Below are 25,320 nucleotides of genomic sequence, written 5' to 3' on the forward strand. Positions count from 1 at the left end.
GCAGAGAACCCAGTTAACATTTTAAAGTAGGAAAATGCCTAACTTAAATGCTGCTCCCATGCTTTATTCCTGCACCAACATAGATGTTAACATCTAACTTGTGTCTGCAGAACCGTAAGAACGACGAGGCTGGGTATGAGAAGATGCTGAAACTGCGGAGGGATCTGAGCCGAGCCGTCACTATTCTGGAGATGATTAAGAGGAGGGAGAAGAGCAAGAGAGAGCTGCTCCACCTCACCCTGGAGATTGTAGAGAAGAGGTGATACATATTTGATATTTTTACATTTTATTCATATGAATAAGGGAGACTGAGGTCATCACCGTGAGAAAAGAATGGATAACTTTGTAATCAAAACCCCACCATTTCTCTCTGGGATTTAGTTCATGGATTTTTCTGCTGTTGTGGATTATGAATGAATTGTCCCCGAAATCAATGAAACAGTTTTTTTTTCTCCGTGATTGTAGCAGACTATTAACTGAACGTTTTGTTTTTGACAAACCGGCCATTTTGTATCTGTGGCAATCTGCAGTAGCCTGTCTGGTTGATTAAAACTGCTATGTTTGTTCAAAAAAAGACGTGCTAATACCCATCATACAGGATGCGTCCCAAATGGCACCTTATTCCCTAGTACCCTATGGGCCCTGGTCAAAAGTAGTGCACAGGATAGGGAATATGGGAAGCATCCTGTATGATGGTATTAGCATGTTTTTTTTTTTTTAAGAAGCCAGGCTCTGCTGCTCATTAATTGGCAGCATCGTTCAGTGCTCTCTTTTGCATGCATTATCAAATAGAGTTCACCTTATTTTTGCAGTAAGGTCGAAGCAATGAGCTCATTGACTTTGACTCGTTACACTGCTGCCCATTAAAAAAAATGGCATTGTCAGCACAGAATGGAATAGAATAAGCTGGGCTTACTGTTGGTTAGTTGCCTATTATATTTCTTAATACTTATTTTGGGGCTTGTTGTTCCCTTGTGGAGCAGTCTATAATGCGTCCCAAATGGCAGCCTATTTCCTATATAGTGCACTACTTTTGAAGAGGGCACATTGGGCTCGGGACAAAAGTAGTGCACTATATCGGAAATAGGGTGCCATTTGGGACTTAACTATCCAAATATCACTTATTAGAATGGAATAGATTTCATCTGAAAGTAGCTGTCACTGACTTCAGACTTTCTGATTTGTAGTGCTTCTGATTTGTAGTGACATTGCAATTTCCGCCTGTTATCAGCCTACCCTGCGCTGGTGGCTCCCTTTATTCCTATGGTTTTATTTTGACTTAGTTATATTGGGATATTCTATTTTTGATGGGAGATGTTTTGCACTCATATGCTAAAAGGTGTGTCAGTGGCGTGGCAGAGACACAGGTAGCTAACTTCCTTCACTGTACTTTCCTGGTCATTTTCTCAAATGTAGAAATGGTGTAGCCTATCCGCATCCAGAAACCTGCAGGTGCAGAGTACGAAAAGTGAAGTCATAAAAAAAGATGGCACACTGTTTTATTGTGCAATGTTTTGACCCAAAACGGTCTTTCTCAGAGTCTTTCTTAATCAAGCCCCCTTTTTCTCCGTATGTCTTTCCCAGGAACGGAATGCCTGACTACGGCAGTGAGGTGATGGCTGAGGCCCTGGCCCAGAGGGCTCTGGTGAAGCCCATCTACACGATACCCATCATTCCTCTCTCCAACAGCAACCAGTACCGCCACCAAGACCACATGGACATGAAGGACTACAAAACGAAGGTAAGAGACACAGGGCATAAAATGTACTTTTTTGTCCACCAGCCAAGTAAATTAGAACAACTGTTTAGCCTGTGTGCAACGCTTCTAAAAATGAATTTTTCACTCAGCTCTAGGTAGAGCTCATGTCTGAAGGAGACGACACCTGCGAGGGTATTAAAAAAAAACACGCCCTGTTAAGAACTCTTTTTATTTTTTTAAATATTTTTTTATATATATAAACCGTTTTATAAACAGTAGATCCACTGTAGATTATTTCACATTGGAAATCAGTGTTGCAGCTCAAGGAAGGCTATATAGTATTTGAAGTTTAACGTTGTGCAATTATTTTACCAGCTATGAAACAAAACTGAAAATTATATAAAAACAGCAACTGCAGCATTTTTATTTTACTATATACAGTTGAAGTCGGAGGTTTACGTACACTTAGGTTGGAGTCATTAAAACTAGTTTTTCAAACAGTCCACAAGTTTCTTGTTAACAAACTATAGTTTTGGCAAGTCGTTTAGGACATCTACTTTGTGCATGACACAAGCAATTTTTCCAACAATTGTTTACAGATTATTTCACTTATAATTCAATGTATCACAATTCCAGTGGGTCAGAAGTTTACATACACTAAGTTGACTGTGCCTTTAAACAGCTTGGAAAATTCCAGAAAATGTAATGGCTTTAGAAGCTTCTGATAGGCTAATTGACATAATTTGAGTCAATTGGAGGTGTACCTGTAGATGTATTTCAAGGCCTAACTTCAAACTCAGTGCCTCTTTGCTTGATATCATGGGAAAATCAAAAGAAATCACGCCAAAAAATTGTAGACCTCCACAAGTCTGGTTCATCTTTGGGAACAATTTCCAAAAGCCTGAAGGTACCACGTTCATCTGTGCAAACAATTGCACTGAAGTATAAACACAATGGGACCATGCAGCCGTCATAGCATTCAGGAAGGAGACATGTTCTGTCTCCTAGAGATGAACGTACTTTGGTGCTAATAGTGCAAATCAATCCCAGAACAACAGCAACGTATCTATATCCACAGTAAAACAAGTTTTATATCGACATAACCTGAAAGGCCGCTCAGCAAGGAAGAAGCGTCTGCTCCAAAAGCACCATAAAAAAGCCAGACTACGGTTTGCAACTGCACATGGGGACAAAAGATCTTGCTTTTTGGACAAATGTCCGCTGGTCTGATGAAACAAAATAGAACTGTTTGGCCATAATGACCATTGTTATGTTTGGAGGAAAACAGGAGGCGGCTTGCAAGCCGACGAACGCCATCCCAACCGTGAAGCACGGGGTTGGCAGCATCGTGTTGTGGGGGTGCTTTGCTGCAGGAGGGACTGGTGCACTTCACAAAATAGATGGCATGAGGAGGAAGGGAAAGTATGTGGATATATATTGAAGCAACATCTCAAGACATCAGTTAAAGTTAAAGCTTGGTCGCAAATGGGTCTTCCAAATGGACAATGAAGTTGTGTCAAAATGGCTTAAGGACAACAAAACCAAGGTATTGGTGTGGCCATCACAAAGCCCTGATCTAATCCCATAGAAAATTTGTGGGCAGAACTGAAAAAGCATGTGCGAGCAAGGAGGCCTACAAACCAGACTGTTACACCAGCTCTGTCAGTAGGAATGGGCCAAAATTCACCCAACTTATTGTGGTTAGCTTGTGGAAGGTCTACCTGAAACGTTTGACCGAAGTTAAATAATTTAAAGGCAATGCTACTAAGTACTAATTGAGTGTACGTACACTTCTGACCCACTGGGAAAGTGATGAAAGAAATAAAAGCTGAAATCATTCTCTACTTTTATTCTGACATTTCACATTCTTAAAATAAAGTGGTGATCCTAACTGACCCAAGACAAGGAATTTTTACAAGGATTACATTTCAGGAATTGTGATAAACCGAGTAAATGTATTTGGCTAAGGTGTATGTAAACTTCTGACTTCAACTGTAAATGTGGTCATACTTGACTACTTTTATTCACAAATGCTTTTATTCACAAATTACTCACACGGTGGAGCCCTGACCACCCAACAGAGTGGCTGGTGAAATAGACATCTTACCTGCCAATGCCAAAATTCACCCGGAGGTGGCCGTGTTAATTTTAGGCCCTCAAGATGCAGATGTTCCCATAGCTGTTGTATTGAAAAGGAGACTGAAAAGCGTTATGGCATCTTCAGTAACAGCTTTACTATTCTGAACAAAAATATAAATGCATCCATGTCAGATTTCTGACATTTGCCTTATTTCATACAAGGAAATCAGTCAATTGAAATGCATAAATTAGGCCCTAATCTATGAATTTCACATGACTGGGATTGCAGATATGCATCTGTTGGTCACAGATATCTTAACATCAGAGGTAGGGGTTTGGCTCGTTTGGTTTGGCTATCGGTACGTGGTTCCGCAATGCCGCACGAGACAAACTAAGCATTACGTTTCCATAATCAATGTTCATTTGTGCTTCCGTTTCCTGTTTTTGTAGCATTTGCTCTGCGTACAATTTGAGGAGTTGAGACATGGTATTGTTAGAAAAGTTAACTTCTCTATTTCAGTAAAATAATGTATCAACGTATTCCACTTTCCATATGACCGAGACTGTTGGACCAAACCTCGAATGCAAATAGCTACTTTGAAACCACTTGTCAGAGGAAGAATTAATCTCAGCTTTGTTTTTGTGAGTCACATGGGTAGGGGCTTTGTGTGTGTGTGTGTAAAAGGGAAGGTGCACACAGCACTGAAGATTAGAAGGAGAAGATACCAAAAAGACAACATGAGAACAAGAGGATGTAAACGCTTATAAAAAAATACTTGCTTCATGCGATAGACATTTTGGAAATAATTCAATATATTGCCCAGCCCCGAGGTACATATCGAATCATCTTGAAATTGAAAGATGCGCATCCCTACTACTTATCACTGGGTGATGAGCGACTCTATTGTTTCTCTCCCACCCTCATCCGTTGATGTAACGCTGACCCTCCACACTCCGAGTCCAAACCCTGCTGTCCCTTTGCTTTCGTTCCTTCCATTGTTTAGACTTATTACACACCCTGCTCCCCCGTATTGTAGCATTTCTCCCTGCCTTTTCCCCCTGGGGCCTTGGGTTGAAGGGGAGTTCAGTTCACTAACCCTCAGCAGTGTGTGTGTGGGTGGGTCTGGTCAGGGAGCGGCACCATCTGTCTGGGCAAAAGGATATGGCACATGCCTCGCCCACCATCTGCATATCAATGAGTCTTAACTCACTACACTTCTGTTTCTAAATGGTTCTCCCCATCACAGTACCACCTCCATAAGAAATTCTACAGGGCTCAGACACATTTCTGTTGCTCGTGAAGTAAATGGACCATTAATTAGTCTTCTATATTCTTCCAGCCAGAGAAAACTGAAGTGGTCCGAATGAAGAGGAAGTACGAGAAGAAGCCTAAGATTCCTCCTCTCTCTGCACCCCAACACTCTGGCCCCTCTGTGTTCAACCCCAAGGACCTCAACCAGTACGACTTCCCCAGCTCTGACGACGAACCCTTTTCCCAGGTGAACTCATAACACTGCTGGTGGCGATGAGATATGCATCCTAAATGGCACCCTATACCTTATTTATCTACTGTTTACGAAATGGGATGCCATTTAGGGCATAGGTGATGGTAGTGATGGTGTTAAGTATCGGTTTGTATTTGGTGGTAGTAGTAACTGCTGCAGTAGTAGTAGTAGTAGCTGCAGTTGTAGAACTAGTAGTGGTAGAAGAAGAAGAATAATTAGTAGTGGTAGAAGAAGAATAATTAGTAGTGGTAGAAGAAGAATAATTAGTAGTGGTAGAAGAAGAATAATTAGTAGTGGTAGAAGAAGAAGAACTAGTAGTGGTAGAAGAAGAAGAACTAGTAGTGGTAGAAGAAGAAGAACTAGTAGTGGTAGAAGAAGAAGAACTAGTAGTGGTAGAAGAAGAAGAACTAGTAGTGGTAGAAGAAGAAGAACTAGTAGTGGTAGAAGAAGAAGAACTAGTAGTGGTAGAAGAAGAAGAACTAGTAGTGGTAGAAGAAGAAGAACTAGTAGTGGTAGAAGAAGAAGAAGAACTAGTAGTGGTAGAAGAAGAAGAAGAACTAGTAGTGGTAGAAGAAGAAGAAGAACTAGTAGTGGTAGAAGAAGAAGAAGAACTAGTAGTGGTAGAAGAAGAAGAAGAAGAACTAGTAGTGGTAGAAGAAGAAGAAGAAGAAGAACTAGTAGTGGTAGAAGAAGAAGAAGAAGAACTAGTAGTGGTAGAAGAAGAAGAAGAAGAACTAGTAGTGGTAGAAGAAGAAGAACTAGTAGTGGTAGAAGAAGAAGAACTAGTAGTGGTAGAAGAAGAAGAAGAACTAGTAGTGGTAGAAGAAGAAGAAGAACTAGTAGTGGTAGAAGAAGAAGAAGAACTAGTAGTGGTAGAAGAAGAAGAACTAGTAGTGGTAGAAGAAGAAGAACTAGTAGTGGTAGAAGAAGAAGAACTAGTAGTGGTAGAAGAAGAAGAAGAAGAACTAGTAGTGGTAGAAGAAGAAGAATTAGTAGTGGTAGAAGAAGAAGAACTAGTAGTGGTAGAAGAAGAAGAACTAGTAGTGGTAGAAGAAGAAGAACTAGTAGTGGTAGAAGAAGAAGAACTAGTAGTGGTAGAAGAAGAAGAAGAACTAGTAGTGGTAGAAGAAGAAGAAGAACTAGTAGTGGTAGAAGAAGAACTAGTAGTGGTAGAAGAAGAAGAACTAGTAGTGGTAGAAGAAGAAGAACTAGTAGTGGTAGAAGAAGAAGAACTAGTAGTGGTAGAAGAAGAAGAACTAGTAGTGGTAGAAGAAGAAGAACTAGTAGTGGTAGAAGAAGAAGAACTAGTAGTGGTAGAAGAAGAAGAACTAGTAGTGGTAGAAGAAGAAGAACTAGTAGTGGTAGAAGAAGAAGAACTAGTAGTGGAAGAAGAACTAGTAGTGGAAGAAGAAGAAGAACTAGTGGAACTAGTAGGGGTAGAACAAGAAGAAGAACTAATAGAAGAATAACTAGTAGTGGTAGAACAAGAACTAGAAGAACTAGTAGTGGTAGAAGAAGAATAATTAGTAGTGGTAGAAGAAGAAGAATTAGTAGTGGTAGAAGAAGAAGAACTAGTAGTGGTAGAAGAAGAAGAACTAGTAGTGGTAGAAGAAGAAGAACTAGTAGTGGTAGAAGAAGAAGAACTAGTAGTGGTAGAAGAAGAAGAACTAGTAGTGGTAGAAGAAGAATTAGTAGTGGTAGAAGAAGAAGAATTAGTAGTGGTAGAAGAAGAAGAATTAGTAGTGGTAGAAGAAGAAGAATTAGTAGTGGTAGAAGAAGAAGAACTAGTAGTGGAAGAAGAAGAAGAACTAGTAGTGGAAGAAGAAGAAGAACTAGTAGTGGAAGAAGAACTAGTAGTGGAAGAAGAAGAACTAGTGGAACTAGTAGGGGTAGAACAAGAAGAAGAACTAATAGAAGAATAACTAGTAGGGTTAGAACTAGTAGTGGTAGAACAAGAACTAGTAGTGGTAGAACAAGAACTAGTAGTGGAAGAAGAAGAAGAACTAGTAGTGGTAGAAGAAGAAGAATTAGTAGTGGTAGAAGAAGAAGAATTAGTAGTGGTAGAAGAAGAATAATTAGTAGTGGTAGAAGAAGAAGAACTAGTAGTGGTAGAAGAAGAACTAGTAGTGGTAGAAGAAGAAGAACTAGTGGAACTAGTAGGGGTAGAACAAGAAGAAGAACTAATAGAAGAATAACTAGTAGTGGTAGAACAAGAACTAGAAGAACTAGTAGTGGTAGAACAACTAGAAGTAGTAGTGGTAGAAGAAGAAGAACTAGTAGTGGTAGAACTAGTAGTGGTAGAACAAGAACTAGAAGAACTAGTAGTGGTAGAATAACTAGTAGTGGTAGAAGAAGAATAATTAGTAGTGGTAGAAGAAGAAGAATTAGTAGTGGTAGAAGAAGAAGAACTAGTAGTGGTAGAAGAAGAAGAACTAGTACTGGTAGAAGAAGAAGAACTAGTAGTGGTAGAATAAGAATAATTAGTAGTGGTAGAAGAAGAAGAATTAGTAGTGGTAGAAGAAGAACTAGTAGTGGAAGAAGAAGAAGAACTAGTAGTGGAAGAAGAACTAGTAGTGGAAGAAGAAGAAGAACTAGTGGAACTAATAGGGGTAGAACAAGAAGAAGAACTAATAGAAGAATAACTAGTAGTGGTAGAACAAGAACTAGAAGAACTAGTAGTGGTAGAACAACTAGAAGTAGTAGTGGTAGAAGAAGAAGAACTAGTAGTGGTAGAAGAAGAACTAGTAGTGGTAGAAGAAGAAGAACTAGTAGTGGTAGAATAATAATTAGTAGTGGTAGAAGAAGAACTAGTAGGGGAAGAAGAACTAGTAGTGGAAGAAGAAGAAGAACTAGTAGTGGAAGAAGAAGAAGAACTAGTAGTGGTAGAAGAAGAACTAGTAGTGGTAGAAGAAGAAGAATTAGTAGTGGTAGAAGAAGAAGAATTAGTAGTGGTAGAAGAAGAACTAGTAGTGGTAGAAGAAGAAGAACTAGTAGTGGTAGAAGAAGAAGAACTAGTAGTGGTAGAAGAAGAATAACTAGTAGTGGTAGAAGAAGAACTAGTAGTGGTAGAAGAAGAACTAGTAGTGGTAGAAGAAGAACTAGTAGTGGTAGAAGAAGAAGAATTAGTAGTGGTAGAAGAAGAACTAGTAGTGGTAGAAGAAGAAGAATTAGTAGTGGTAGAAGAAGAAGAACTAGTAGTGGTAGAAGAAGAAGAACTAGTAGTGGTAGAAGAAGAAGAACTAGTAGTGGTAGAAGAAGAAGAACTAGTAGTGGTAGAAGAAGAATTAGTAGTGGTAGAAGAATAATTAGTAGTGGTAGAAGAAGAACTAGTAGTGGAAGAAGAAGAATAACTAGTAGTGGAAGAAGAACTAGTAGTGGAAGAAGAAGAAGAAGAAGAACTAGTAGTGGAAGAAGAACTAGTGGAACTAGTAGGGGTAGAACAAGAAGAAGAACTAATAGAAGAATAACTAGTAGTGGTAGAAGAAGAAGAACTAGTAGTGGTAGAACAAGAAGAACTAGTAGTGGTAGAAGAAGAAGAATTAGTAGTGGTAGAAGAAGAAGAATTAGTAGTGGTAGAAGAAGAAGAATTAGTAGTGGTAGAAGAAGAAGAATTAGTAGTGGTAGAAGAAGAAGAATTATTAGTGGAAGAAGAAGAAGAACTAGTAGTGGCAGAGCAAGCACTAGTAGAAGAAACTCATAGAAGAATAACTAGTAGTGGTAGAACTAGTAGTGGTAGAACAAGAACTAGAAGAACTAGTAGTGGTAGAAGAACTAGAAGTAGTCGAACTAGAAGTAGAATAACTAGTGGTAGAAGATCTAGTAGAACTAGTAGTAGAAGTAGAACTAGTAGTAGTTGGGGACATGATCACAATCGTGGCTGTTGTCTAGGTAGCCATCCACGGTTGTTCTTATGGTCTCTGCCTCTTAATGTAACTCACCCATTCCCCCTCTGCGTTTGTTTAGATCCATTCAGGTTCCTCGGAGGCAGAGGAGGAGAATGACCCAGATGGCTGCTTTGTGTTCCGGAGGAAGGCCGGCTGTCAGTACTATGCTGTGAGTAGAGTAGCTGCCTGCCCTCCTGTGACTCAACTGCTCTATTTATAGCCCTTACGGCGCTCTCTCGGACGGCCAGTCACACACAGCCAGGGTTGCCACTGGTCCTGCTGCTTTTTTATCTTCAACATTCTGACGGAGCTTTCCTCCTTTGTCTCGAACTATCTTCTCTCGCTCTCCTCTCTCTCCCTGTCTCAGTCTCGCCTGGACCAGAGTGGTAACTGGCCATGGGTCAGCCCGTCGGAGGGCGGTTTGGGGGACCCTCGTTTCCGCTACTGTCTCACGTCTCTAACGGTGCCCCGGCGCTGCGTAGGGTTGGCACGGCGGCGCACGGGCAGAGGGGGCAGGTGAGTTCAGGCGCCCTTATTGCTCCCTAAGGCTGTGTCCTAGATGGCACCCTATTCCATATGTAATGCTGTACTTTTGGGCTCAGGTCTAAAGGTAATAGGATTCCATTTGGGACACATCCCAAATCTCACCTACTAGCCTGGTATAGTAGCCGTTCGTTTGACAGGATCCTATTTCTGTGCTTGATGGCGTTTAGGACAGGGAGTTCCCAACCTTTTTTCCTCTAGGGCCCCAACTTGTTGTTTGAAACACATTTGCTGCAATTCTATGTAATTTAACAAGACTCTTTACACTTTTTTGATTTAATTATGATGATAATAATATACATGGATAAAGAAATTAAAATCTGGACCCTATTTCCTCGAACATTATTCCGCTATCAAATGTTTTATGGTCTTTTACATGAACCTTCTTTGTAACTATACGTATTCTCTTGTACAGAAAGCGATTTGAACAATTGACGGCGACAGTCACACATTGTATAAGATTACTTTCCAAGCAAAGTCCAAAAGTCCAAATTTGTAGCTCGGCTTCTGAATTTTAGAGGTATTCCGAGGTGCATCAGTTGAATCTTCCTCTGTTTTTTACTGCTTGTTTCTAGCCTAAACCATCGTGGTTTAATGCGTCGTTTTAGATTGTTTATTTCAATCATTTTTAAATGTATTTTTACAATTATTATTACCCTTCAAATCAAGGGAAGTCTCTCCCTTGATTTCGGAACCTCTGGTTTAGGAGATTACGTTTAGCTGGCGACTGTTTCTCGCGCGTGCCCACGCGAGAGATATTGGAATCAACTATCAGGTCTTTGAGGAAGGCTAGAACTATAGTACCCTCATAGTGTGATATGCAATTACAGCTGCAAAATGTAATCACACTTATACCACCGGCCTGGGGTTCTGAATATATATCCAGAACTTACCGTCTTGTGTTTTAGGAAGATTAGTCTATAACTGCATCCCAAATGTAACACTATTCCCTATTCAGTGTACTACTTTTGACCAAATGGCACCCTATTTTCCACCAATGGGCCTTTCTCAAAAGTAATGCACTATGTAGGGAATAGGGTGCCGCATCAGTCTTATCAATAAAGTGATTTAGGGTATGTTAACAGTTAGCCGCCAAAAGATATTTGTCCAGTCATGCATATGTTTATAGGTTGATTTGCGTTATTTCGTTTAATTAAATACTGTAGGTGTCAGAATTTAACATCTGGTCAGTCATAAAACCGGAACAGTGTCACGTTCCAAAAAATGTACAATGAGTGTTTAGTTAGAAAGTGACTTGCGTTTAACGTCAACTAATGGCTTAGTGTCTAGTAGAGTGGTTCCCAAACTGAGGGGATCCACCACCATCAGTCTGCTGCTCTCTCCCTCCACTGAGACCAACCATCAGATGCAGGCACCATCAGCCCAGTAAAATTAAAGGCGCTTTAAAAAAAATACAAAAATAACCTTGTAAATAAAAATAACCGGTAGTTCTCGGCTTTGTTGGACTCCGTGATCTTGACTCAAAAGATTGGTGACCAGTGTTCTAGAGTTTTCTCTGTTAACACTGTCAACGCTTCCCTTTACTGTGGCAATTGTGATCGAATCCATGCAATATTAGCCACTTTCAATGCAACATACTGAAACAAAACAAACTATGCAAGAGATTTTGTCGGCAGAACGCATTGGAGTTGGATTCTACACAGACCTTTGCGGCATGAACAACCTGCAGTTGGCCTATATGCAAATATACCATTGCCATATGTAGATCTGTGCCATTTACTCTGAACTGGACTGTTTACGACATGAGTAGATGCTACTGTTTTGAGGTTAAAGCGAGTGCTGCGTGTAGCCATTTGTGCACATTTTGTTCATATCCTTTGCTAGTTAGTGAGTTATTAGCCAGGTAATTTATAGTTGGCTATAGGGGAGTAAGTGATTTCCCAAGAAAGCACAACATGTGTACCTTTCTAGACATCTTTGAAACGCAAGTCAGGTAAAGAGCTTTATTTATTTTTATATGGGTCAGTGTTGTATTTTGAGACGGGCTTGAATAAGCTAAGTAGCCAATAGGGAGAGAGTAGTATAATTTCTGATTCTCTGTAATAATAGTATGGGAATAATGTGCTTTATTTTAAGTGGTTTCTTGCATCAAACACAACCTATTCAGTTGTCCCCTTTTCTGAAGCACAAGTGGATAAACAGGTTTATGTCAAGCCCTGCATGTTTTTTTATTTTTATTCAAAAGCCTGATGGAATGTAAGCCTACATTGAAAACCACACATTGGCTGCTACTGTAGGTTGAATGATATAACAGCTATTTCCATGTTACTATGTAATGGGATTCATTTTCTCCAGAATTTGATGGTAGGCCTACATTATGATGAAATAGCCACAGTAGCCTACATGGCCACTGTAAAAACTGTAACTTAAAGTGGGTATAGCCACAGTGATCATAGTAAATGTGCGTTGCAAGTTGCACAGAATTTTCACAAGCTCAAGTTTGTGCTCAGCAGACCTGAAATTTGCTCAGTGCCAGAAACAATTAGATGGATACATTGCTACTCCCCCAGACAAAAAATACACTACATGACCAAAGGTATGTGGACACTTCCTCGCCGAACATCTCATTCCAAAATCATGGGCGTTAATATGGAATTGGTCCCCCTTTTGCTGCCGTGTAGCATACTTTTAGCCATGTAGAGTATATATTTTTTTTAAGAAACTCAGTCCGGCTTTCAACTTACTCTTGAAAGTTGTAATAGTAGGATGCACAAGGTGCAATTTTGAAATTGGGTAGACCATAATCAGTTTCCTCTTGCCATGTCAGTCAGTGCACACCTTAGCGAGCTATTTATAACTTGTCAGAAATGTCCAGATCAACTGGCCCATGTCAGATAACGTTTTTAGCTAGGTTTTTTAGCCCATAGATTTTTTTATGTTTGAGTCGCTTAAATATCACATGAATACACATTAGACATGACTCTCCACCAACAAGAGGTGTTGTTCATTAACAGTACTTGTGCCTATAGACATAGATGTGGTGTCCGCGCAGGCGTGATATGTTCCCTGTTGCTGGAGGGGGGCCTGGGGGAAAGTTTGAACACCTGGTCTCTACGAGCAAACCAGAGCGGAGACATGTTACTAAGCGACGCAGACTGTAGCAGCCAGTGTTGCAGACTATTTTTCAGATAATCACTAAATGACGTTTTGCCGTTGCCCCGACGATGCCACAGCACCAATTTGCCTTGCTGAAGCCCAACTGCGGTCCCCTCACCTGGCACACACCCCCTCAGCTTGTGCTTCTTTACCTGTGTGTGCCGTTGCTGTGACATCTGTTTCATAGACAGCTTTTCCCACTCTCGTTTGAAGCAGAATTGAGTGGGGAAACTTGCTACATGTTTTCAAAACCATAGAAATCCTCTGTCAAAACTCCCCAAAGGCAGCCTGAAAAGTAGCTGAATTTGACGCTAGCCTCCTCTACCAAGAAAAGTTGTTGGAGGGGTCTGAAAACTCGCTAAATTTGCAACACTGGCTGCTGCAGAGGGAGAAACAGAGAAGCAGCATGCAGCAGCGAACAATGGCTAAGCTAGCAACCGAAAAGCTTCTTAGCATTACTCTCCTGTTCTACTGGTTTTCATAAACTTCCTTTCATTGTCATCATTTTAACAACCTATCCTAGTTCTTGCATATTTAGATTTCCTATCTTTCTCTTGCATGTTCAGATTTCCCCACTAAGTTTCTAACGGAGATGTTTATCTCTGTCACATGAACCTGCTTGCACCAGGTGCGTCTTTTTTAGAACACTGTTTTCCCACACTGTCGGAAATGCAATGTATTACATTGTCTACTTCATAACAGTAGTTTAGTTGCATGTTCAATAATGAGAAGATAGACTTACTATTGTCACATTTTTTAAGCTAGTTATGAAAAATGTTCATTCCTTGTACCCATGCGTAGTTTTTTGGGGTTGTCGCGTAATTTTACTGGAACTGGTTTAACCGTTTGTTAACCCGTCAATGGGGGTCGCTTAGTAGGTAGCAAAATTGACTGGAATTTGCGTCCCTACTGTGATTTGTAAAGAGTGTCTTTCTGATTATCTTTCAGGCTGTTACTGGACAGAGCACACACAGACCTGGACAGCATTTTCCACAGCCTGGACTCGGACCCCGAAACCGAACCACTTCAAGACTCATCTTCCACAAGCTCTCCTCTCCGCAACGTAGAGCCAGCCAGTACCTCAGACGTCAATACCTCGGACCGAACCAATACTTCCAACAACAACCACCACCCCTCCTCCTCCATCCCCTCTTTGTCGTCATCTGTGGACCTCAGTGAGATTCTTTTGAACATTAAGTCGTGCCGCTGGAGGCACTTTAGGCCGCGGACACTATCCCATCACCCCCTGGGTGGAGGCGACATCTCACGCTATAGAGGATTTAACCGGACTACGTCCTCGGGACATAGCAAGCTCCTTGGGAGTGGAATTAACACCCGACCCTGCACTGGCCCTGGAGCTACCCCCATCACTGGTGAGTTAGTCCACTGTCCTGTGCTGGAGCACTCATCCCTACCTAAGGAGGTTTATGCTAGTATTCAGGCATCAGATAGCCTGCTTGAGAGTACTGAGTACTTTGTTTCTGTCACTAACTACTTTGCTTTACGCAATGCAGGTATAGGCCTAGCGGTGCATGCTAATTTGCTTCTGATTCCTGAATGTAAATGGGATTGACCCCAGCCCTGTGATGGGGTGTGTTTCTGACATTCTGTTTTGACTTTTAAATATAACAAATAGTAGAGAGAACCTGATCCTAGATTAGCGCTCCTACTCTGAGATGCTTTTGACCCAGGGCCCATAGGACTGTGCACTATAAGGGGAAAGGGGTGCCGCATTCCACCCTCTTGCATTAGGGCACTATGTCGATGTTATGCAGGATACCCATTCTCTTTTTAGAAATTATCTTTAGAGATTGTAAAGAGTTTGTCAGGCAGGTAAAGGAGGTGGTCGTTTTGATCTTGTTACGCGATCATAATCTCTTGAATAGTTTTCCTGTTCTGGAAGAGCTATGAAGGTTTAGTGGGAAAATCTGAATTCAGCAGGCTTTGAGTGTGTGTGGGGAGGGGTGTAATTGTACATTTTTTCCATGACTTGAATTGTGAGCTGCCATATTTTCATTGACCGTGTGTGTACGCGTGCGTGTGCGCATGTCTGTTGCTGTGACCGTAGGGCTGTTGCGGTGACCTTATTACTGTTACAGCACCAGCGGTCATGAGTCATGACCGTAATCTCCTTTTGTGCACTCTGGTTGTGTTGGGAATACGCAAATCGCTAAAGACCATCAATTCGCTAATGGCCTGGTTCTCAGAGCTCTATTTATCCCACTAACCACTGACATCAATGCACATGCAATCGAAAATCACATCTAACTTTAAAACGCACTGATTGATCAATTTGAAGAAAGAGAAGTTCAACAGGTTGTAACTGAGTGTATAACATGGTTTTGGGGGATGTTTCGAAGCCTAACACAACAAAATGGACATCACTTCATAAGTTGATTGATTTAATTCCAAACATCCATAGGCATGTTGGAGCATAGGCCTATATATGAGCCCAAGCCTGGGGGGAAACACTTTTTTAAACATTTTTTTTATAATGATTGAGACATACAATATATTTGTATTTAGCTGCACCAGACAGGATGCTCTTGCCAGCATACTTGGCGTGCAACATCTATGCTGTGGCGTGTATGGGCTTCAGGCTTTTTGATGTATTTCAGAACTACAGTTTCCTCTGCTTGGCGCAACAGTGAAGTGGGCAGGGCAGTACAGATTTATTCTGTTACATCTGCAAGCAGAGTCTGAACATCAGACAGGATGGCATTGTCTCCCTCAATCCGTGCAAAGATTACTGCTATGGGTTTCAGGAGTTTCTGGCTGCTTACCACTCTCCCAAAATACATCATCCAGGAGGATCCTCTTGATGGGGCTGTCCATATAGGCAGATTGTGATATGGCCATTTCTGAGAAACTCAGGTGTTGCTGGGCAGCTTCAATGTGGTGCTCTTATTCTTCTCACTTTGCTTGGTGAGGTAGATTGCTGCTTTAACTTGATGACCCTTCACATACCTAACCATTTCCTTGGCTCTCTTGTAGTGTATCCATGGTTTTCAGTGCCATGATGTCCTTGAGGAGCAGATTCAATGCATGAGCAGCATAGCCAATGGGTGTGATGTGAGGGTAGGACTCCATCCACTTTAGACCAAGCAACCTTCATGTTCACAGCAGTGCAAGTGCCTTCTGTGGTCCAAGGGCATTGACTGCCTTCAGCTTATCAGCTTATCTGCAATGTAGAGACCGTCCATGTCTGTCCCTTGTGTCTATGCTCTTGTAGAATACTGGTTGAGGGGTGGAGATGATGTAGTTAATTATTCCTTGCCCGCAAACATTCAACTCCCCATCAGAGATGATTGCAATACAGTCTGCATTCTCTATGATTTGCTTGACATTCACTTGAACTCTGTTGAACTCTGCATCCAGCAAATTAGTCGATAGAGTATGTCTGGTTGAAGGGGTGTATGTTGGACGATGAACATTGTGATATCTCTTCCAATACACATTGCCTGTGAGCATCAGCAGAGCATTTCTCTGACTACGTTCCTCTATTGAGTCAAAAATTCTTCTGATTCCAGGAGGACCATGAGCTGTTGCTATCGATAAGGTGTCTGATTCATAATTTTTACCTTGATTAGGAGGAGGGACTTATGTCAGGTTGCTTGTTGTGAGCGCTGAGGGGACTTTATGCACTAAGCCAGATGATTCTGCGTCTCTGTTGCGTTCTAAACATATGACTTGACACAGTATTTGCAAATGTACACAGCTTTTCCCTATACCTTAGCTGCAGTGAAATGTCGCCACACATCAGATAGTGCCCGTGGCATTTTCCTGTGAAGATTAGGGGGGGAAATTGTTTAAAAAACACCTACAATTCCATGTACAGATAAATAGTTAAGCAGTTAGATTAAACAACTTCTTTGTAAGATAAATGTTTTAAAATTAAACGTATGGAAACGGGTGAATTAACACTCAGTTCGCAGGCTGAAGCAAGCTAAAAACCCACATGGTAGCAAAAACTAACTAGCAGAAATTGTTAACAAGTTAGAAATTATTTAACCTGTCTAGGACTGGGGTTTCGTTAGCGGAATGAATGAAATTGCTGGGCGCCAAATACAAATCAACAGAAATCTCATTAATCAAATTTCTCAAACATACAAGTATTAGACATCATTTTAAAGAAAAAGTTATCGGTAATCCAGCCACGGTGTCTGATTTCAAAAATGCTTTACAGCGAAAGCTACACAAACGATTTATGTTAGGTCACCACCAAGTCAAGTCACCTCCATGCTGTGCCCCTTTGGCCCTGAGGCACAGTCATGCCTGCAGTAATGAACTGTGGCATATGAACACCACTGGGGGCAGAGGTAAAGCGGGCAGCTTGGCACCGGGGGCTCCGAGTCGGAGTCGCTATCACTGAAAGAAAACATTAAAAAAATATTTGTATTCTATGAGCCTTTTATCATCACATAAAATAAACATATGTATTGTATAGAGCAGAGGGAACAGTCACTAAGGTGAAGTGCTGTTCCATTCAACTCCGGCCATTGTTGTGGGCCTGCACTCGCCCCCAGCACCCAATGGCTATTTCATATGGACATGAAGAGGAGTAGCAGGTGCAGTGGCCATGTGTGTGTTCGCTGTTCTACTCCATTCCACTTGAATAAAAAAATTGAAAATATAATCTGACATGGGGGGGGAATATATATATACACACACACACACACACACTCAAACAAACCAACACACACACAAACAAACCACACATTTCATTGCATTTTTTTTATTTTTATATATAATATATATATATTTTTATATTTCATAAAACGGCATTAGCACTTACTCGTCCAGAAGTACGTCCTGTCCTTGCAGAAACAGCTCCTCAGTTCGTTTGAATCATAACACTCCAAGATTCCTCAAACAAAAAAAAATCTGTCTCACTTTCACTTTTTCACTTTCACTTTACATGATTTATTCGTCATCTTCAATGAAATCGTTGAAACTACAGCTTTCCGAAATACAGCTGCGCATAAAAAGCCTTACAGCAACTCCTCTGATCGTCAAGGCGAGAATGGAGTTCCCTGCGCGTGCGATTACAACCAAGGAATTGTGGTCCAACCCAAAACCATTACATACTGGCGTTTACCTCAGCTCATTGGCTATCTACCCAGCTAGATTTCAAGAAGATCAGTGGTCATTGGGCAGAAATATAGTCAATCAATGAAGCTTCGCTAAAATTATTGGTGCGTAAGGTAGTCTTTGCTCGTTGTCTTCAAATCAGTTCACATCGGTCAATACTCCCAGCAAAAAAAACAATGACGTTTGGCTGTGTTGCAAACATCCAGAGGAATGCACTGAAACCAACCATGACTAGATAAACTATTGTTTACGGTGGGTAATCACGCCGAATGCGCCGTAAAAAATTGATAGAGATGGAATTCACGGCACAAACGGTTTACAAAATGTTTCGATTTTAGGCTATAAAAATTGATTTTATCAAAGAAAACGGCACTTCATTTGATCACTGGGACCCTCAGGAAGAGAAATAAGAGCAAGATATCAGAATGTAAGTCATAGTTTTACCTTCAGATGTGAATGTGTAAAAAGTGTCATGGCGGAAAATTTTTCTGTTGTTGAATGCTCTTCTCAAACAAAAGCATGGTCATTGTTCTATGTAATAGCTATTTCAAATTGGAAAACATAGTTTGATTACCAAGATTCTAATCTTTTGAAGGGTGTAAGACACTTGCATTTTCAAGAATGTTTAATGTTACGAAGTTGTATTTTTAGTTGTCACTCAAATTTCCCCTGATGTTGGTCCCTGTACGGGATCGCAGCCATATTAATGCAACCGCCATGTCAGATTTTTTTTTTACTTTACGGAAAAAGCATAATCTGAGTACGGCGCTCAGAGCCCAATCCAGCCAAAGAAACCTCAGATTTTCCACTTCCTGGTTGGATTTTTCTCAGGTTTTCACCTGCCATATGAGTTCTGTTATACTCAGACATCATTCAAACAGTTTAGAAACTTCAGTGTTTTTTTTATCCAAATCTACTAATAATATGCATATCCTAGCTTCTGGGCCTGAGTAGCAGGCAGTTTACTTTGGGCACACTTTTCAACCGGACGTGAAAATAGCGCCCCCAAGCCATAAAAAGTTCATATGAAGTGGAAAATGCCAATGGAAAACACTGCTAGAAGTTAGGCCAGGTATCCCAGGCCTATGTATAAATGTGCCCAACTGGGGTTGTCTGATTTTAGTTTTAACTCCCCATCACTAATGAGCTGTGGCGCTTCTCAGTAATTCAGATCTGCAAAGGGGAGGAGGAGGGTCGCTAAGTTTGTCATTTTTTCTTGATCTCTGGCTCCCTCAACTCATTTGTCTTAATTATTTCATCAGAAATAATTGTTTTTTACCCTAGCACTACACAGCTCATTCAAATAATCAACTAATCATCAAGCTTTGGGGAAACGCTGACAGATGGTGTCTATATATGAAAAATGCATGCTTAAAAATATCTACCAATCATTTGGTTGAAAGGACAGACTACTCTTGGTCAACAGATGTGTTTTAAAGTTGGGGACAGCCCTAATTCATACAATGAATGCTTCCTTATTAGAATACATTAATTCCTGAGAATACATACATTCCTGTTCTCCTGGCTCAGGTGTTGTATAAATGTTGTTGTGTAAATAGATTCAGAAGAGGTGCTGGGGTGTCAGGGTCATTGGCCATAGAGTAGAGGGGGAGTCTGCTGCATACTGCAGTGTCTCAAGCTAGAATATTGGCTTGATTGGAGTTTAACCGTGATAGTCATGTTAGTGTCTAAAGGTCAGAATATACCTCACAGGAATGTACGTTTTAGAATGCTGTTTGATGTCAGAACGCTCAAATGTGTGTTTTCTTTTCATACCCCCTTGTGTTGTGCTAGGCCAGGCATTAAACTGCATTACAATTTTGGGGAGGCATTTTTTGCCATGCGAGCGTTTATGTTCACCTTGTCGGCTTTTGATGTCACTAGGCGGATTTGTGTTCGAGTAGGGTATGTTCTGGCAATTCAGTGGCTTTGACACCTGTTTTGCTTAGATCAAAGGATAACCATAGGAGGTAGTTCATAGCTAACCTGGGTTTTCTCCTGATAAAGCAATCTTCAGGCTCAATTGTTCTGAAGGATGTATTTGTATGGACTCCGTCAAGTCAAAGCTTTGACATAGTGACCTGATTAGAGGTTACATGCCCCATCTCAAACCCCACCTGGAATCTGGAAAGATTTACTCCCAAAGCAGAGCGGCTGGTTAAGTGTAGGATGTCTATTGAGAATATATTTTAGATAGAGTTTCTGTATCCCAAATTTTCCAGGCTGAAAATAGATATTTCTGAGCATTTTCTTTCCGTAGCCGAGTGCTCACTCCGCTGCCTATGTACCAGCTGTGTGGAGTGCTCTGCTGCCACTCCCCCCTCTGATTGCCTTCGTTCATGGGTTAGCCTACCAACTTCATGTTTTACACAAAACTGTTAGAACTATTGCATTCCGTGCCTCAGTAAGTATAAGCACCATTTCATGTTTTTTCTTCAGGAGGGGAGTAGGCTAAATGCAGCTATTTACATGTTTTACACAAAATACATTATTGACATGTTTGTATAAACAGGCAGTCGAGCGATTTCATGTTCTTCTTAGCTGATGAGTTACATGCAGCTATTTACTCTGGCCAGAATATCAGCATATATTGCGACGCAAAACAAACTCGTTGTCACACACTTTTTACCGGTCCGTATACACGCTCAGCTGCCTAGAACGTTCGGCTGCCCAGAGGTGGAAATCAGCAAGACACACACAGACCTGCTCTCACTTGGAGCCAAAGCCAGACCACTGGTACTTCACACCAGCTTGGTGAAGATATTGAATGTTGATCTAGATGACAAGCTACACGGTCAGTCAGCCTTGAAGGAGGCGATAAGCCTAAACGTTTTGTATTTGTGGGAGTGGCATATAGCCTACTGTGTGCACTGTGCAGGTATTTCTTTGCTTTATCTATGACTGGTGGAGATATATAGGATCTGCATATTACCTCAACTCTTCATTCTCCTGTGTGTATAACCCTTGTGTGTTATAACACTGTTATCCTGTATCTGTGTAGCGTTCACAGCAGAGCAGTACCAGCAGCACCAGGAGCAGCTGGCCCTGATGCAGAAACAGCAGCTGGAGCAGATTCAACATCAGCAACAGACACAGCCAAACACAGACCCATCCTCTACTACTACAACATCCACAGCAACACCACCTAACACACAGGTCAGACACCACTCCTTTACACACACCACACACAAAGCTCCAAAATAGCCCTGTCGATGTGTATTTCACCCAGCGTTTCCCCTACCATTGTAAAGGCATGGCAGGCCCCCCTCTAGCCCCTTCATAAAATATATTAGGGGAAACACTATCATTCCTTTTGAGCATTTTATTTCTTCAATGGTATGTAGAATGTCTGACTTGGTCTCTTTGTCCTCCCTCCCTTCCAGTGTATAATCTCTAAGACATTAGACTCGGCCAGCGCCCAGTTTGCTGCCTCTGCCCTGGTGACCACGGACCAGCTGATGGCCTTCAAGGAGGAGGGGGTTCTGGGAAGTGGAGTCAACGGGGTCCTCCCAGGCTCAGGTAAGCAGCACCGCTGATCTGTCGTTCACTTCATAGCAAATGAAATAAATGACACTGGGGAGTTAAATGTTAGTAATTTTAGCAGACACTCTTATCCAGAGTGACTTAGTCGGCCACTCATCAGTCATTGCAAGTCAAGTGTTCAATTGAGGAAGTGTTCAATGTATCTCTTGTAAATGTATTTTATCTTTCCCCATCTCTCTTAGGAGTGTACAAGAGCTTACACCTGGCCAGCACCACCCACCACCCTAACAGCAACCAGACTCTCACCCCTCCTCCATCAACCCCCACCTTCCCCCAGCCCTCGTCCAACCACTCCTCTACCTCTCTGTCCCCCGTCACGGCCTCTTCTCTCACATTCCCTCCCAATGCCCATCACACCCACCTGGGTAATAATGCTGCAAACACCTCCCCCACCACCACTCAGGTCCTGATTGCGAATAACATCCGTCTGAGCGTTCCCCCCTCATCCTCCTCCCCTGCCCTCCCCAGCCCTGGCGGCACCACCACACGCCACATACCCAGGGCCCTGGGAGCCGTGCCCTCCTCTGCCTTAAAGATGGCTGCCAACACCAACTGTCAGATGCCCAACAATGTCACCGGTGCTTCTACCATGGACATAGGATCCAGGTGAGATGAGTTGACATTTTCTGACTGATGTACTATGTATGTCTCGCAAATGGTACCCTATTCTCTGTAGTGCACTACATTTCACCACAGCCCTTTGGGAAATGGTCAAAAGTAGTGTACTTTTTATATTGAATCTGGTGCCATGTCTTGATTGCCTAATGTCATGCCTAAGCCATGTGTCTAGTGGGAGCTGTGTATTATAACAAAAGTTTGACACTGTTTGTATTCCTCCTCCAGAGATAATCACAATCAAGACAAGCCAGCTCTAAATAGTATAACTGACAACACAGTGGCCATGGAGGTGACGTAGCAGAGTGGTGGTGGTGCAGCTAGCTGCCACGACAGGCAGCCCCAACACTACCCGGCCCTCTGCTGCACAACCAGTTCTTTGCTTAGAGTCTGCTGCTACCCTCTGAGTTCACTCTTTAGGTGCTGTGCACCGTAGCATTGGGAATGCAAATACGGCAGCAGGTGGGACTCCACACACAAAACGGACTACATACGTAGTACGGACAGACACGTTTCCACGGCAACTGTGGGAATGTATTGTTGCAATTCTCATCTCATGCTTTTTTAATATTTGTTTTGTTTTTGTATTCGTTAATGAGTAAAAATTGACATCTTGTAAAATATGAATACGGAAAAATAGTATCTGTACTATAACTACATATTTGTAATACCCCCTTGTATATACGTTACTTGAATACAGAAACTTATTCATTTGTGATGTTTTGCACTTGGGAATGAAAAGAAAAAAGCGATAAACTATAGATGAAAGTTTCAAATTAAGACGTTTCATCACTTGCATGTTGCAGAGCCTGCTGTTATCTATTTATTGTGCTGTGTTTACAGTTTTTTTCTTTTGTTTATTTGTACACTGTACCTTCATTGGTTCCTGTGCTGTAGTAAATGTTAGGTAGCTACGGACTCCTGGGTATTTTGTATATTGTGAACACAAAGCAGGTTTTCCCCCTTTTGGGTCCCTGTACTTCTTTGGATCATATGGAATTCAATAGTGACATAAAGAGACTCTTTGGGGATGAGGTGAGCCAGAGGAGAAGGTCGGCTTTGGTTCACTTTACTTTGTGTGGTTATATCTCTTCCCGGTATCTTCCATTTACATTGCTATCCCGATACAAGTAACAAAACTAGGGATGAAGTCTCTTCCTGCTGCTTCTGATTCAAAGCACTATTTTTTTTCCTTTTTCTAATGATTTGATTGATATTCAATGCTGCTTTTGTATAATTTGTCCCTAGTTTTCATGCAATGGTATCTCTCCCCCCTCTCACAATTCATTTCTTTTGTAAACAGAATTGTTATTTTTGTATTTTTCTTGTGGTAAAAAATGATTAAGCTTCTTCGTATTGAAAGACTTCATTATTTTGTTAATTGTTCATGCATAGGTTATAAGGGCGGTGAATGACAGTTAAAATTGCTGTACGTGTATCATCATTCCAATTTCTGACCAGAAAAATCTTGAAGGGGGTTAGCTAATTGAGAAAGGGTGTGTTTCTCTTTTCTCCCCAGAAGGATGCAAGGCCAAAAACCACAAGTATCGGGTGCCTTCCCTTGGGGAACTATGTGTTCTCTTCTGTGAAGAGTAAGGCACAAAGACAGTGCTGCTAGTAGTACTTGTCTGTGTCGTCACAATCTGAATACCCAGTCCAATGGCAGGATTTATCCTTGAAGTTTTCTTGTCCCACCTGGAGGCTGAAAAAATATATATTTTTGTGTGAAAAAAAGTGACCGAACTCTCGCGATAAAATCAGACAATAAAGCCCAGGGCATTATGTGGATTATGTGGCTCGCTGTCTTTTGTTGGTTGAATGTCATGGTCTAGTGTGGGTGTGTAAGCTAAAAATCTACATCTGAATAAAAAATGTGTCATTTTGAAACTACTCATGTCATACAGTGTTGTGTGTGTATATTGGTATTGGAGTAATGGTATTGTTTGGAGGTGCCATGCGGTTTGGAGGTGCTCTCAGGTGTATGAAATCGAACACACCCATGCCATCTCCTTAGACAAACATTGGCAGTAGAATGGCCTTACTGAAGTGGCACCGTCATAGGATGCCACTTTTCCGACAAGTCAGTTTGTCAAAATTCTGCCCTGCTAGAGCTGCCCCTGTCGACTGTATGTGCTGTTATTGTGAAGTAGAAACGTCTAGGAGCAACAACGGCTCAGCCACAAAGTTGTTGGCCACACAAGCTCACAGAATGGGACCGCCGAGTGCTCTAGCGCGTAAAAATCATCTGTCCTCTGCAATACTCACGACCAAGTTCCGAAATCCCCTGGAAGCAACTTCAGCACAATAACTGTCATGAGCTGGGTTTCCATGGCCGAGCAGCCTAAGAACACGATGCGCGATGCTAAGCATCGGCTGGAGTGGTGTAAAGTTCGCTGCCATTGGACTCTGGAGCAGTGGAAAAGCGTTTTCTGGAGTGATGAATCAGCTTCACCAAAGGATGAATCTGGGTTTGGCGAATGCCAGGAGAACACTACCTGCCCGAAAGTGTAGTGCCAACTAAAGTTTGGTGGATGAGGAATAATTGTCTGGGGCTGTTCATGGTTTGGGCTAGAGCATACAATGACATTCTAGACAATTCTGTGCTTCCAACTTCGTGGCAACCGTTTGGGGAAAACACTTTCCTGTTTTAGCATGACAATGCCCCTGTGCACACATACAGAAATGGGTTCTATCGATCTGTGTGGAAGAACTTGACTGGCCTGCTCAGAGCCCTGACCCCAACCCCATCGAAACCTTTGGGATGAATTGGAATATGAACTGTGAGCCAGGCCAAATCGCCCAACATCAGTGCCCGACCTCACTAATGCTCTGGTGGCTGAATGGAAGCAAGTCTCAACATCTTGAAGAATGCCTTCGCAGAAGAGTGGAGCAGCAAAGGGGGGACAAACTCCATATTAATGCCCATGATTTTGTAATGAGATGTTAGACAAACAGGTGTCCACATGCTTTGTTTGTAAATTATGCATTTTCGAGTGTGCCCATCTGTAAAAAAAAAAAAAAAAAAGACTTCTGGTTAATAAAAATAATTTGAAATTATTTTTTTAGTTTTACCCCCTTTTCTCCCCAATTTTGTGGTATCCAATTGTTAGTAGTTACTATCTTGTCTCATCACTACAACTCCCGTACAGGCTCGGGAGAGACGCAGGTCGAAAGCCATATGTCCACCGAAACACTACCCAACCAAGCCACACTGCTTCTTAACACAGTGCGGCTCATGTGCATC

The 25,320-nt window shown here is 41.7% G+C and overlaps 1 protein-coding gene across 3 annotated transcripts in view; it reads left to right on the forward strand.

Annotated features, from left to right (window-relative positions):
* Positions 1 to 23,966, forward strand: part of LOC110490019 (enhancer of polycomb homolog 1) — a 79,234-nt gene extending 55,268 nt beyond the window's left edge. For all 3 annotated transcript variants that reach the window (XM_021563098.2, XM_021563097.2, XM_021563099.2), the window contains 10 exons: positions 111 to 259; positions 1,585 to 1,741; positions 5,119 to 5,277; positions 9,247 to 9,336; positions 9,535 to 9,683; positions 13,776 to 14,200; positions 20,920 to 21,074; positions 21,302 to 21,437; positions 21,644 to 22,067; positions 22,305 to 23,966. In XM_021563098.2, coding sequence (XP_021418773.2) covers positions 111 to 259; positions 1,585 to 1,741; positions 5,119 to 5,277; positions 9,247 to 9,336; positions 9,535 to 9,683; positions 13,776 to 14,200; positions 20,920 to 21,074; positions 21,302 to 21,437; positions 21,644 to 22,067; positions 22,305 to 22,377 — 1,917 coding nt within the window. In that variant the 3' untranslated portion in view covers positions 22,378 to 23,966. The remainder of the gene's footprint in view (positions 1 to 110; positions 260 to 1,584; positions 1,742 to 5,118; positions 5,278 to 9,246; positions 9,337 to 9,534; positions 9,684 to 13,775; positions 14,201 to 20,919; positions 21,075 to 21,301; positions 21,438 to 21,643; positions 22,068 to 22,304) is intronic.
* Positions 23,967 to 25,320: the final 1,354 nt, after the last annotated feature.

This window comes from Oncorhynchus mykiss, chromosome 15 (assembly GCF_013265735.2).
Source record: "Oncorhynchus mykiss isolate Arlee chromosome 15, USDA_OmykA_1.1, whole genome shotgun sequence".
Lineage (NCBI taxonomy): Eukaryota > Metazoa > Chordata > Actinopteri > Salmoniformes > Salmonidae > Oncorhynchus > Oncorhynchus mykiss.